The sequence below is a fragment of the Amphiura filiformis genome, chromosome 2 (assembly GCF_039555335.1).
Source record: "Amphiura filiformis chromosome 2, Afil_fr2py, whole genome shotgun sequence".
Classification (NCBI taxonomy): Eukaryota; Metazoa; Echinodermata; class Ophiuroidea; order Amphilepidida; family Amphiuridae; genus Amphiura; species Amphiura filiformis.
The window spans coordinates 85276749-85292830 of record NC_092629.1 but is presented as its reverse complement, the minus strand read 5'-3'; the positions used below and the strand labels follow the sequence as shown (position 1 = coordinate 85292830).

At 38.6% G+C, this 16082-nt stretch overlaps 1 protein-coding gene across 1 annotated transcript in view; it reads left to right on the top strand.

Moving 5' to 3' along the window:
* The window catches only part of LOC140144215 (uncharacterized), a 95140-nt gene that overhangs the window by 44630 nt on the left and 34428 nt on the right, over positions 1-16082 (top strand). Inside the window, exons 16-20 of the mRNA XM_072166032.1 lie at positions 124-354; positions 2377-2874; positions 4267-4381; positions 6077-6141; positions 8579-8742. Coding sequence (XP_072022133.1) covers positions 124-354; positions 2377-2874; positions 4267-4381; positions 6077-6141; positions 8579-8742 — 1073 coding nt within the window. The remainder of the gene's footprint in view (positions 1-123; positions 355-2376; positions 2875-4266; positions 4382-6076; positions 6142-8578; positions 8743-16082) is intronic.

The following is a 16082-nucleotide window of genomic DNA, read 5'->3' as shown; positions in this document are numbered from 1 at the left end:
TCACAAAAAAATTTAAAACACCACTAAAATATACTGTATTTACATGACGAGAACTTTTGTTTGTTTTTTACATGTCTGACAAACAAGCTACATTGTATTTCCCTTCTTTTCATGTGATCACAGATGAACGGCTCATCGACTCCATCGTAAAAATTGGTGATGATAGCAATGTCTACAACAATCCACAATGCGGTTCTCCCGTTAGCGAGAAACAAGCAGGGCCAGGAGTGACAGTAAACGTACTATGTGAAGAACCTATATGTGGGCAATATGTTAGCATACACAGTGGTTTTGGTGTTGATTATGGGATTCTAACACTGTGTGAAGTCATGGTGTATGGATATAATGCTGAAAGTAGGTATTAGTCTATAAGACTGAATTTATTAATTTGTTTTAAACAATTCATTGATGCTAGCACTGGTAGTATCCATTACTGCCAGTAGACAAGAAGTCTGTAAAGGTGACCTCAATGGTGTGGGTGGTCTTCCTGTGCTTATGAATGGGACTGCAGTAACCTTGGCTAATTTTTAGACCAAAATGTTGGATTTTTTTGGTTTTAAGTTTGTGAGAGCATAACAAGACTTTCCGTCGATGGATTTTTATTGCCGTCGGTAAATATTTTTTAAATGAAGTTTTTCATAACATTAAAAAGTCCGAGACCCCTGCTGTATAATAAATTACCTAGGTAAGTTTTGAGTAACCTTGATGAAAATTATCAAAGAAGTGATTATACTTTTGTGTGTGTACGGTCCATCACCTGTCACTTGGTAGTCTTATAACATTTCTAATGGCGCTGCCCATGGCCACTCGATGAATTGTTCAATTCAAATTAATCAATTCAATATCATAGACTGTTAGTGGGGTTCCACGAGGGGTTTGAGGGCTTGAGCCAGGGGTGGAAAGAAAAAAAGAAGTTTTTACAACTTTTTCAAACATTTTTGGCAAATTTCGAAAAGTGACAAGAGGAGTAAGGGGAATATTTTTTGCTTATCTTAATCTAGGGGTGGGGCTACTCTGTATACCTTGCTATACCGGGAAGTGCTGCATTCAAGACCTCCTTTTTCAAGCTCTTTTTCCATTCTGGAGACTCCCATTGGAAGTCCATATGAAGTTTCCAGAGACTTCTCCAAATAATCCAAACTTGCACTTATTTCCAAGAAAAGTGTGACAATTTTTGCAAAAAGGTGCACTAAGTAAATCCCTTGGGTACATAATGCACCTATAGACAAATCCAATTTCACACATTCCTACACCTCAATGGCAGCCATAGCTGGCTCCCTCCTTAGGTTTATCCCAACTAAAATGTGAAATGAAGTGCCCTTGGCGGGGCTATTAAATTGCATTTCATCACCCGTGTTACACATAGACAAAAGAATGATGAAAGTTTACAACACAATACAATTCAACGTCGATTTTTAAGCGAATTTAATCCACCCAATTGGGCAGTAACAACACCAGTTTGGTGCAGATGGGACCCAGTAATGGCTGACTGAATTCTGACCATTACTTGGCTAGTTGGATCTGTCTATACAGGAGGCAAGCATCATATAGGCTGGGGATTGAGTCATAATTATTAGTATGTGACCAGCTCCAACAAAACCCAGAACGAGTCAAACATGTTTTTGCCACAATCAAATTTTTGAATTCATAATTTCATGGTATTTAACTGTGGGACTAATTGGAATTTCAAATCCTTGAATGTACTTATTAAAAAGAGTTTTATTTAATCAATAAAATAACAGTTGGAACTATGATAATCCATATTCAATCCTGTATAAGGCAGGACACTAATTGGAGCATTACTCAGATTAGCAATTTGTCAAAAACAACAAGGTATCATTTTTATTCAAATCATGAAATGTCAAAAATGCAACTTGTTCCTGGTTTTGTCTGAGTGGGTCACATAATGCAATTATGCATGGCAGCTGCTCCCAGGGGTCACTCCCATTGTGGACCGTACACCATCCGCGATAATCAACTTTTGAAAAGCGCCTAAACAAGGATTTAACCCTTGGCTAAAACGATACCCCAAACAGGTAACACACACCTGTTATCACACCCAAAACATTTTATTCCTTGCATCGATTTTCATACCCTAAATTTCATTTCCGTGCAATTTTGATACCTTTTTTCCTAATTTTTCATGTTTTTGACACCGTAAACACGATATGCACGTATGTGCCTACCCACACGTTTTTATTATCGCAGATGGTATACAGGTCACAATGGGAGTGAACCCCCCGGGTAGCTGCTGCCAGAATGTTGTGCAGATGTGCACATTTATGCCCATTTTTATTTTCTTGTAAAGGGATATACTGAAAAAGTGACAAGCAATTGCAAATTTTTTTTCTCCAAAAAACTTCTTTATTTTAACAGATAACCTTGATGAAGCATGCCTGGAAGAAAACACCATCGGTTGGGCCGTTCAGGATAGAACCAACATCACCAGTTCCTTACAAACATTTGCCTACCCGGACCAAATTATACCGTGCGATGGTTTAGTCACCGCCATGAGCTTCTGGGCAATCGACACAGGCTCCTTGGCACTCCTCATATGGAGGCCTGTAGGCAGCAGTAATTCATTTGACATTGTTGGATCGGTGTTTATTGAATCTGATGAGATTGGATTGAATAAGTATTCAATCCCAGAGAAAGATCAGATACCAGTGAAAAATGGCGATGTGTTAGGTCTGGCATGGGATCAACCGGTGGTGGTTTACGAGCTTGAGGATGGATCGGAGGGGGCGTCGGAGCAGCTGTGGATGAGTAACAATGGTGATTTGGAATACGAGAGAGATGCAAGATACGTTTTAGACAACACACAGGTTGGAGTTTCTGTGTCACTGTCTGTTACTGTTCAACCTCATGATGAAGGTATGCATGCTTCCAAAAGCTTAAACTTACTTTTGGCACAACAAATTCAACTAACCTTGAAATACCATTAAAGCCATATTATAACATTCGCTGAGGAGGACGCCCTCACTGAATTTTTTTAATTTCATTTTTTTACACGATTAAATTGTACTTTATTAAACCAATATACCCTGAAAAAATCAAGACTCTAAGTGCTGTAGTTTTGTCAAAATCCGTGATTTTGAATTAAAGGCTGATTCAGCGCTTTATTATTACGATGGAATTATTAGTGAACGCATACACGATGTTCATAACACACAGTACGTCACGGCGCGGCTTGTGACGGTGATATACACAACAAAGGGTCGTACCACAACATGACCGAAGGAGTGGTACGTATTGGCATATATGTGCGCTGGTAGTAAATTCCAATTTTCTTTGCTTTGCCGTAGTTGTTAGGCTCAAAAATAAAAGAGGATATATCTGACAGTAAAAGCTAACATTTTATGGCAAAGAAATGCTAATCTATTTTGTTTGAAAATGTTATAATATTGCTTTAATTAGAGCCTGGTAGTGCTTGGACTATCTGTTGGCATATTTCTTTTTATGCAAATCCAATATAAATGAAGATGTTAAACTCACATTTTTAGTGACGTTTTACCACTACACTAGTGGTTTCATCAGACTGGCAACTCATCACATCTGATTGCTTCCTTTTATAGGCAACAGGAACCGCTATAGAGGGTGTGATGAGTTGGTCAAAGATGTTGTTGAGTGAGTAGGCCCCCTCATCCTGGTTTAGAGTGTCTTTTCCTTTTTGGCATATCCAGATGGCTTGTCAGCTTCTCTGTCGATGACTTTTGAGACCACCAGGTGGTCTTCTGCCCTGGTTACTGCACATAACCTGCAAAATCGGGAAAATTGAGGCACGCAGCATGAGTGAGATCCTGCTTTTGAAGGGTTACAGTCGGGGTTACAGTGCCCAGATAATCTATGATGAAATGAGAGCTGTTTACGGTGGTGATTTTTGGAAAAGGAATGTGCAAACTGGGCACATGTCCCTGACAGATGAGCCATGGTGTGGACGTCCATCACTTAATTACGATGTGGCCATAGTGCAAAAATGGTCTCACTGGTACTGACATTTAGCGCCATTGTAAAAAAGAGTAAACATACATTTTTGCACCATATTGTACATATTAGGATCAGTGATTACACTGACAAAATTTCATTAATATAGCTCCTTCACTTCTGAGTGATTTCTAAAACTTTTCGATACCCCTTTGTATTGTCAATATTAAAGTAAAATTTTCAGGGCTAGTCTCTATCAAATGGTAAACTTTTTGATACCCCCTCGTATTTTATAACATTGTTTGCCAAAAATAATTGACAATAACATTTTGCCTGTTACAGATGTACCATACTATTGGGTAGATGGTTACCAGGCCATCTCACAGTGTTCATCATCCGGATCCAGTGAATCCTCTTTGTCGTCTTGGAGTGATGAAGAATATTGTCCTATATTAAGGTTTGTACCAGTGATGCATATGTTGAGAGAGGCGACTGTGTCTGTCCATCTCATCCTGTTTTTTAATTCAAATTTTTAAAAATAAAATGCAAGGTGAACAATAGCTTATCAGACCCGTGTGCGACCGCACCTCCCCAAATTTGCAAAAGTATAAAAAAAGTCTCAAAATTTAAGAATTTGCGAGCGTAGGTTTTTTACGTTTTTTTGGTAGAAAAAGGTCCAAATTTTTGGGGAAAAGTCCACTTTTCAAAAAATTGCCCCCCCCCCCCTTTGGAAAAAGTCCACTTTTTCAAAATCAGCAACCACAAAAAAAATGATCTTGGTACGGGCCTGCCTTATTAGTATTGAATATTTTAAGCGCAGCTGTCATTTTAAAGCAAAATGACCTATGTAACCTCTTGGCAGTTTTGTTTTAAACATGGTCAAGGCCACAAGTACTTAGCGCTAATTCTACAAATCCGGTGCCAATCCACTATAAAAATTGAAAAAATAAAAGTTGTTCAAAAATACCTGCTTTTTTGTTTATTAAGAGTAAATGTATCACTACTTTCAGATGTAAAAAATTGCCAACACCACTTGCATATTTTTCTTTCAGGAAGTCATGATGTTTTTTAACACTAAAACTCAATGTAATGTGAGCTACGTTACCGACTACAAAATGGGCTGGTTTTACTCAATCCAAGGTCATAAAAAGCAATCTAAAGATCACTTGAGTGAAATAACATATTTGATGCCCTAAATGCTCGACAAAGTGTTTGTGGACCAAAGAACGGAAAAAAGGCTATTGGCACCGGATTTTGTAGAATGAGCGTTAGGTTTAAGTGGTGTGTGTGCATGTCTGTCAATCTCAGACTGTTTCAGTTGTACCCTAGTACCATGGAAACTAGTTAAGGTTGGTCTTAACCCTGGAATTATGGAAACTTTCGGGCTTCATAACTGCTAAATTATTGGTCTAAAGAATATAAAAGTATACATTTTTAGAATGGAAATGACTTGATAAATTCATCTATGAGGTCCAATTTGGGCCAAAATTTTTGGAGAAAATCACAAAAACAGGTTTTTTGGCCCAAATATTTTCGCGCAACGTAACAAAAAAATTGTTTGGCCAAAAAAAATTTTAAATTAATTTTTAAAATTTAGACAAAAATATCTAGGGATCGTTTTTTTATTTTTTTGAATTTTGACCAACTTTGAGAAATTTGCACCAAAATGGTCAAAAATGCAAAATTTTCAAAAACTCATAAAAAAAGCCTGATTTTCGCCCAAATTTCAAATATTTTTGGTGAAGTTGGTCAAAATTTAAAAAAATGAATCTATTTTTAGCGATGTTTCACAACTACACTAGTGGTTTCATCAGACTGGCAACTCATCACATCTGACTGCTTCCTTTTATAGGCAACAGGAACCGTTGAGCGTGATGAGTTGGTCAAAGATGTTGTTGAGTGAATAGGCCCCCTCGTCCTTGTTCAGAATGTCCTGTTGCCTATAAGGAAGCAATCAGATGTGATGAGTTGCCAGTCTGATGAAACCACTAGTGTAGTGGTGAAACATCACTAAAAATGTGAGTAGTCAACATCATTTTTCACTGGAATTGTTCAAAATGAACCATGTTTACAGTTGAATCCAACATTCCAAATGAACTTTCAGCCAATTTATTTTACTTAAAGCCTTCTTGTCATTTTTGTTTCTATTCAGTGACTGTGACACAAGGGGTATATATGTTCCTTGCTCCCGATCTTTGAGGGCCATCTGTGAATATGGTAAGGGCTACATGTATAATATAATGTTCCTTGCTCCCGATTTTTGAGGGCCATCTGTGAATATGGTAAGGGCTATAATATAATGTTCCTTGTTCCCGATCTTTGAGGGCCATCTGTGAATATGGTAAGGGCTATAATATATGTTCCTTGCTCCCGATCTTTGAGGGCCATCTGTGAATATGGTAAGGGCTATAATATATGTTCCATGCTCTAGATCTTTGAGGGCCATCTGTGAATATGGTAAGGGCTATAATATAATGCTCCTTGCTCCCGATCTTTGACGCCCATCTGTGAATATGGTAACCAAATGGAAATTGCTTCCACAATAAGTAAGAATTTCTGATTCAATGTATAAAGTGACATGATATGAACTACAGTGGCGTAGCGTCATAGGGGCACGGGGGGTACATGCCCCCATCGATCTGAAATTGTTTAAAATCCCATAGGAATATTGCCGAAAAACAGCTTGTGCCCCCCCCCCCCATCAGACCCGGTGCCCCCCAATCATGGTTGGTGCCCCCCCCGTGTGATGACCCACGCCACTGATGAACTACCCATAATACATGCCATACCCCCAGGTTAGGACACAGTACACTGTCTATTATACAGGGATGCGCCACAAACATGGATCACATTTTCTGCCATTTGGTATATCAATGACCCCTTTTTCTAAGCCAATTTTGGTATATGGATGGGTCATTTTTTCAAACTTTTCCCAATTTTTGAACAAATAAGCCCAATTTTGCCTAACTGAAGCCAAACAATTTGGAACAGTTGTAAATCGTTGACAATTTGCATTGAATTTGGCCAAAAAATTTTGACTTTTTGTAAAGTGATACGTACAAATTTCTTGGAATTTGGCATATGGATCGGTCCACTTTCAAATTCTCAGTGCCACATCCCTACCCAAACCAAACTTGAGTACCCCCAGGCCATACCCAGGTCAAAGATGGCGATGATGACATTAAAATATAGAAAAAATAGGCAGCAAAAAATATTACAAATAAAAACTGGCATTATAAAAGCTAAAAGAACACAGCTAAAGTTATACTATTTGTCTTCTTGATGAGTCAGTGACAATGGGCTATTCCAGTTGAAATCCATACACCCCCAATGGAACACATGACCTTAATCTCCCACACAGGGATTGTGAAGTTCAAATGGGGTTACCTGAATGGGTGACTCCATTTGAAATCTACACCCCCTCTGTAGAAGATTAAGGTCATGTCTTCCATAGGGGGTGTATGGATTTCAACTGGAATAGCCCTATCCATTCACCTTTCATTGGGTGCAGCTTCAAATTGTGAGCATGTATTCAAAGTGCCGATATTTTTTTAATATCACATGCACGTTTAAAGACGGCAAATAGTTGCTGAATTGATAGGGGTGGATAAATTTATCCCTGTCCACCTCGAGGACAGATCCCTTGGTGGGGGTCAGGGGTGAAGCCCCCTGAAGCTATTGACTTTTAACTTCTGAAATAAGTACTTAAAGAGGCATGTTTATTTATTTCTTTAGGGTTGTCAGAAAGGTATTTTTAACAATGAAAATGAACACAACTATCAGAATACTTGCTTTTTTTCACTTTCTTAAAATCATAGGGAGGGCAGGAAACCCAGGGGGGACACTTAACCCAAAAGATCCCTGTTGTTGGCCCGTGAAGCTCCAAGAGACCCCTGAATTTTACCAAAACAGAGTGCTGAAGGACCCTTGATTTTGATAATTTCAGATCTAAAAGACCCCTAAATTTTTCACATTTCTGTTTTTTTTCCAGGGCGATTTTTCAACCAGAAAGCCAAGAAAGATCCTTAATTTGGACCATTTATAACTCCAAAAGACCCCCTTTTACCAGTACGCTGTTAGCTCCCTAAAACCTGCCACCTTAAAATTCCGGGGGAGCATAGCCACCAAAAAATTGACGATGTTACCCCCACCCCCCCACCCCCCCATAACGTGATTCTTGCCCGTTGAGTACAGTTGCCTCAACGTGTAACCGTCACTGACTCACCAAGAAGAAAAATGATATATGGATATAATGAATTAAGCAATTGTGCTTGTAGTAACTGAGTATTGGAATAGAATTTTCCAGTTTTTACACGAGTAAATTGGTAATGATATTACTCAATTAGCTTCAATTGTGACCATCCTCCACAACTGAGCCCGGATGTCGCCAGTGCCACTATTGAGATATGCCCCATTGAACTTAACAATAAACAATAGGAAACAAAGGATTTATTGACTGTTTTATTGATTTTTCACTACTTAAATGTCAAGTACTATAATAGACATAATATACATCATTTTAAAGCTAATTTCAAGCAGAATATTTTGGTTGAATATCTCAAAAATGATGATTGGCGACTTCAGGGCTCAGTTGTGCTGAGGGGTCACAATTTTGAAAATTGCCTGATTTGAAACTTTTTTTTTATCCCTGCAGACAATGTACTGGCATTTCATGCCATCGGTGGAAACTCAGAGAATGTCCTGTCTCTATGGGCTTCTACAGAAGCACATGAAAGCTACAGCAGAGTGAAAGAGGGTCACCATTACAAGAGTCATCTAGTGGAGGATTGGGATGAACAAGTTATAGGAGTAGATGAGGTAGGAAGTGGGACTACCAGATGGGGGCCCGGGGATGGGGGGTACCAAAAAATCTAGTGCTGCTCCCCCCTGCCACTTTCCACCAGTCAAAATAAGATATCGGGGAAACAAAATACTCAATTTTAGGAAAATATTTTTTTAACTGGTTGCCCCCTCTGCGGGCCCCTCTGTTTCTGGCCTGTGACTGATTTTGGATCCCTAAAGACATTTGAATAATAAATATTTGAAAGCTGCACAGCTTCAGCAGGCTGAAAAAAGACCAGCATTATAAGAGTCATCTGGTGGAGGATTTGGATGTAAAAGTTATAGGAGTAGATAGGTCACAACGACCGATCTGGGAATCTTGTTCGCACTGCCCTCTATACAAGTTATTGAATAATTGTTCACTATGGATGCATCAACAACTGCACCATTAGTTATTGATTATTCCCCAATTCTAACCCATCTATTGTTAACCCAGCCATCCGTTATTAGTTTAACAATGAACTTTATTAAAAATCGATACAGCATCTCCTCGCTATATCTACAGTGCATAGGCGTACACGCATCGTGGCATTTTAATATCGAGACGTCAGCATGATCATTTCTTACATGATTTCTACAAATTATATTATTTATTCAATTAAAAAAGTATCAAATCACGGAATATAATTGTTGCTTCTTTTATTATACAACACATACACGCAGTAGACCTTTATAGCGCTGAGACCCCTTCCATCCTTAAGAATCACACAAGCAACGAACAAGCAGACATGTTTTTAATGTTATGCCAAAATTCTGTGCATTACTGCCCACAAATATCATTCAAATTCACTACTTTCATTTCATTTCCGACCAAATGTGTTTCTAGTTTTGATGAGCAGGACAGTCAATGTTTATGGTATTGAAATAAAAGTTTGGATTATTAATGGTATAAATCTAAATTTCTTGTTTGAAAACATGCAGTCAAAATATCAATTTTTTGTGGAAAAAATATGCCGTATATAAATCATAGTATCTCGTTTATTTTTAGGTCGATTTAATTTGGGCTTCTTGCAATTAATTTATTTGACTGTAAAATAAAATTTAGAAATACAAACTGGCCTGGTAGTCTCATACCTAGACAAAACAACCTGTATTTTGTGTCAATCCCAAGTGGGATAAATAATCCAAACTTTTATTTCAATACCAATCTGCACAGATTGATGATACTGTATATTTTAACTATTACAAGTGAGACAGGATATATTGTTTGTTGAAGCAAAGACCTTCAATATAAGATCTTGGATGCAATCTGTGGTTCGTTTCTTCTATTTCATACAGGTGTCAAAAAAAAAAGAGGCCTCTCATTGCACCCTCTTTTTTGCTTATTTCTGAAAAGTTGATCAAATATATTTTGGTATGTAAAGAAACCTTTAATTATTAGCTTTAATAAACCAAAACAATTATTTCAATCGGCTCACAACTTTTGAAGATATGCCCTTTTAAAGACAAGTACCTGTTTTTCACTCTGTCCACGGATAGCAAACAGAGTGGTTGTTATGGGTCATGCTGTGGAGTGGCCTGCAAGATCACCAGACCTCACACCACTTGATTTCTTCATTTGTGGCAAAATCCAAGATCTTTGCAAACATATTACTGCTATATTCGCAAGTATCCGGCGCACAAGGTTGGTATGCAACGCAATTGATGCAATGAGGACTAGGGCTGAAACCTGTATTCGTCAAGGAGGCAACCAGGTAGAGGGCAGCGCAGCACAGTAAACTCACTTCAAAAGAACCAAAGACAAACTAAACAGCTCTTTTCAGGGCTACCTTTTATTCCAAAAAGAGAAATGACTTATGTTGTCAATAAAAAGAAAGCAAGAAACAATAAAGTAAGAAACATAAAACAAAAAGGCATAAAATAACCAAGAAAAACATAAGTAATTGCAAGTATAGCAAAAGAAGTCCCATCCCACATCAATTTTGCCCAAAAAGTAGCCAAACCTCCTCCGTGGACAGAGTGAAAAAGGGATACATTTCTTTAAAATTGCATATCTTCAAAAGTTATGAGCCGATTGAAATAAATGTCTCGGTTTATTAAAGCTAACGGGTAAAGGCTTCTTTACATAGCAACATATACTTGATCAACTTTTCTAAAATAGGAGAAAAGAGGGCGACAATGAGGAGCCTCTTGTTTTTGGGACACCCTATATAATAAAAAAATCTCCATGATTGTTTGCTGTGACTTGCAAGTTTTGATAATGCTTTAGGCGCCGCATGCATGTCCAAGCTCATTGAAAATATGTGTAGTTTTGTGAGATTAAGAACAACCTATTAAGGATGGGGCTGTCTTCCAAGCCTTCTCATTTCCATTTCATTTCCTTCATCATTTTTCTTAGCATGCAGTCTCTTGACAAAGTCTACTATGGCACCCGTCAAAGTGTACAAAAAGGGATTAATGGCAGAATTAATGGGTAACACAAACGTTACCATCCAGGCAAAAACATTTGGATGGATATTCTTCACTAATCCACTTTGCACCAAGATCCCAGTCACGATTATTGGAAACCAGCAGCAGAAATCAGTCCCTACTATTGCACCAACTTTCAAGGTCAACCGAACTTGTTCTTTCCTTTCCCGTTGACGTCCAGCTTCCCTGGACGTTCGGGCGACATTGACAAAAATGGCTATGTAACAAATAGCTACAACGAGAAAGCAAACCAAGTTAAATCCAATAAATATTGCTGTGGAAAAGAACATACCTGGAGATTGGCCTAAATGTTCTGTTTCAGTAATAGTGATATTTGTTCCTCCAAGCCAATTCACTTGGAAGATACTGTCCTGCAGAAAGTGTGTGTATTTTGTTTTATATATCGCACTTTGAGCTAGAGGGAGTCCAATACATACATGTGAATTGTCATAAAAATTGGGATGATCTCCTGCAAGAATCGAGGGAACTATACCCATTAGAACGGACACAAGCCACATCAGGGAAACAATTATCCAGGTTGATTTTGTACGCAATTTGCGAGTAGACATAGGATACTTAATGCCTATGAACCTGTCTATGCTGATGAGAGTCACAAATAATACTGAGGCTTCACTTGAGGTAATGGAGAGAGTACCAGTAATCCTACACATTGTACCAGTTCTCCACGCATTGGCATTCATTGGAAAATACTCAGCAAAATACACATCTGCAGATGCTATTATTAACAGATAAATACCCATAAGTAAATCAGAGAGAGCAAGATTTCCTAGTAACACACACTGAACCTTATTCTGATTTTTGTAATGTAGATATCGCCATAAAATGACACTGATATTGCCAAATATATGCAAATCAAACACCCACACAAATATCATTAATGTCCTGTTTGCAAGGAGTCTATCACATGTGAGGTATTCTGATCTGCCCATCAATGGAGTGCAATTTGCTACATGTGGCATGTAGCATTCACATATCTCAGGCTGATCAACAAATACATTGGTGGAATTTGGGACACCTTGGAATACATTTTTACTCACTTTAGATAGCGCATTATTCATTAGTCTAAGTATTTTCAACTTTTTCAAGTGTCCAAGTTTGGGTATTGTTTGTAACTGGTTGTTTGAGAAATCTACAACAACAAGATGAAAAATAGTTTGAATTAGGTCAACTTGTAATGAGGTTAGGTTGTTGTTTTGGACATAGAAGTATTCTAACGCATAAAGATCACGGAATATCGCTGACTGAAGAGCCGTTAGTTGATTCGTAGCAATAGACAGATTTAAAAGCATGTTTAGTCCATACAAAGCTCCATCCTGAAGTGTGACCAGTTGATTTTCACTTAAATCAAGAATCTCTAATCTGACCAGATCACTAAGGACACCTGCCTCCAATTTGACTAACTTGTTATCATATAGTGCTAGTGTCTGTAAGCTTTTGAGATCATTAAAAACGCCTACTTGCAGCATGGCCAACATGTTACCAGATAGCCACAGGGTATGAAAGCTTGTAAAATCATTGAACACACCTATATGAAGCATGTTCAACTGGTTACTACCTAGATCTAGTTCTTGTAGGCTGACCAGATCACTAAACACACCTACCTCCAAATTAACCAACTTGTTAGTATGCAGCGATAGTATCTGTAGGTTAATGAGATCACTGAACAAACCCACCTGCAGCATGGCCAACTGGTTCCCATATAGCCATAGTTCCTGCAGTCTGGTGAGATTACTGAACACACCTACCTCCAAATTGACCAACTTGTTATCATGTAGCCCTAGTATCTGTAGGTTAATGAGATCACTGAATATACCCACCTGCAGCATGGCCAACTGGTTCCCATATAGCCATAGGTCCTGCAGTCTGGAGAGATTACTGAACACACCTACCTCCAAATTGACTACTGAACACACCTACCTCCAAATTGACCACACATTACTGAACACACCTACCTCCAAATTGACCAACTTGTTATCATATAGCCCTAGTATCTGTAGGTTAATGAGATCACTGAATATACCCACCTGCAGCATGGCCAACTGGTTTCCATATAGCCATAGTCCCTGCAGTCTGGTGAGATTACTGAACACACCTACCTCCAAATTGACCAACTTGTTATAATGTAGCCCTAGTATCTGTAGGTTAATGAGATCACTGAATATATCCACCTGCAGCATGGCCAACTGGTTCCCATATAGCCATAGGTCCTGCAGTCTGGTGAGATTACTGAATACACCTACCTCCAAATTGACCAACTTGTTATCATGTAGCCCTAGTATCTGTAGGTTAATGAGATCACTGAATATACCCATCTGCAGCATGGCCAACTGGTTCCCATATAGCCATAGTTCCTGCAGTCTGGTGAGATTACTGAATACACCTACCTCCAAATTGACCAACTTGTTAGTATGTAGCACTAGTATCTGTAGGTTAATGAGATCACTGAATATACCCACCTGCAGCATGGCCAACTGGTTCCCATATAGCCATAGTTCCTGCAGTCTGGTGAGATTACTGAATACACCTACCTCCAAATTAACCAACTTGTTATCATATAGCCCTAGTATCTGTAGGTTAATGAGATCACTGAATATACCCACCTGCAGCATGGCCAACTGGTTTCCATATAGCCATAGTTCCTGCAGTCTGGTGAGATCACTGAACACACCTACCCCCAAATTGACCAACTTGTTATCATGTAGCGATAGTTTCTGTAGGTTAATGAGATCACTGAATATACCCACCTGCAGCATGGCCAACTGGTTCCTATGTAGCCATAGTTCCTGCAGTCTGGTGAGATCACTAAACACACCTACCTCCAAATTGACCAACTTGTTATCATGTAGCCATAGTATCTGTAGGTTAATGAGATCACTGAATATATCCACCTGCATCATGGCCAACTGGTTCCTATGTAGCCATAGTTCCTGCAGTCTGGTGAGATCACTAAACACACCTACCTCCAAATTGACCAACTTGTTATCATGTAGCCATAGTATCTGTAGGTTAATGAGATCACTGAATATACCCACCTGCATCATGGCCAACTGGTTCCTATGTAGCCATAGTTTCTGCAGTCTGGTTAGATCACTGAACACACCTACCTCCAAATAGACCAACTTGTTGGTATGTAGCACTAGTATCTGTAGGTTAATGAGATCACTGAATATACCCACCTGCAGCATGGCCAACTGGTTCCCATATAGCCATAGTTCCTGCAGTCTGGTGAGATTACTGAACACACCTACCCCCAAATTGACCAACTTGTTATCGCTTAGCCATAGTATCTGTAATCTTGTAAGATCATGAAATACACCTACCTGTAGCATAGTCAATTGATTACTGTCTAGTTTTAGTTTTGCTAGGTGTTCAAGTCCACTTGGGAAAATAAGAAATGATTTTTGACCATGAATACTTTCATTTTGAGCAGAACAGTCATACGCTATTTCTCTGTCACTGAATGTGGTATTACAAGATGCTGGACACTGAAAATCACAAACTGTGCCAATCGGGGTGCCAATACAGATCACAAGCCTACTGTATCCCCCCACATAGCTGCATTGAATCATTTCTAGATGGGTTTCCCGTTTTTTGCTTTCAGGACAAAGGAAATCTACCGTTTTGTTCATTATAACCTGCACCATGACACTCCCGCGAAAGTGAAGCCTCAGATTACCATGTTTGAATGATACAGGACAGGTCATACGAGCTGCCTTTAACACCACATACTTATTTGGGCACATATTCAACTTCCCTATTCTCTCTATGTACAAATAGTCTGCACCATTAAGCTCACCTGAAAGAATCATTATAGAAATACCTACGTAATTATGAACTATATTCACAGTGCACTCATGGGTGCGACTCCCTGACATGACTATCTGCTCAGTTTCATTTATAACCGCACTGCGTTGACACGCGCTCCTGAAAGGGATACATTCCAGACAGGGGTCATATGGGTATATGCAGTAACCATGGTAACTGGGGGAATGTTACAAAGGTATATGGTAGTCATGGTTACCAAAGCTATCACAGTTCTTGCTGCCATTGCACTTTAGCTAGAATAGTGTGATAACTACAATGTGTAATATACGTGGCCTATGGTTGATGAAAGGTATTATCAATATTTAGTTCAATTGCACATTAGATATAATAATGATAATAATAAAATAAGTTTATAAAGCACAACTTGCAAGCACCACGTTGCACGGTACACTTCAATAGCAAAAGAAATAACTTAATTTCTGAACTTAATACAAAAAGTACACATTTACAATAAGGTCATTTAAAAGAATATTACTACAATAGTACTTCACCATATATTATGACAAATGCAACATTAGTTCTCCCGAGAAGGGATTGGACTCTGGCACTTTAACGTCAGTCTGCTCTGCTGAACATCAGTACATGTTCAAATCATGTAGAAAAAATGAGCTCTTTGTGAGGAAAGAGCTGCTGACTATCGCGACTTACTCGTTCAAAAACTGGGCATTGGATTATTTTTGTAATATAAATTGGCGCTATTAGAATATTTTTGAGTCCTCTAGTTGATTTTGTGAGCTATATGTGAAAAGCACTATATAAACCAAATGCGGGCGAACATGTTCTGAAAATAGTTTGCGATTTAGGCGAAATTGTACCGAATATATCAGTCGTTGGTGTTCAACAAGGAGATGAGTGATTTCCCCCACTATTTGGGAATCGGTTTTCTTGCTTGTTGTGAAGCGGTAGTCCATTTGGTGGTGTACAAATATATCAGGTTTCTTGATGGACTGCGCTGTATAAAAATACAAAACACACAAATACATAATCAAATCAATCAGTATAATAACTGATATTTCAAGTAAATTGCCCAAGTGCAAAAATTTCATTAAAAAACAAGGCCA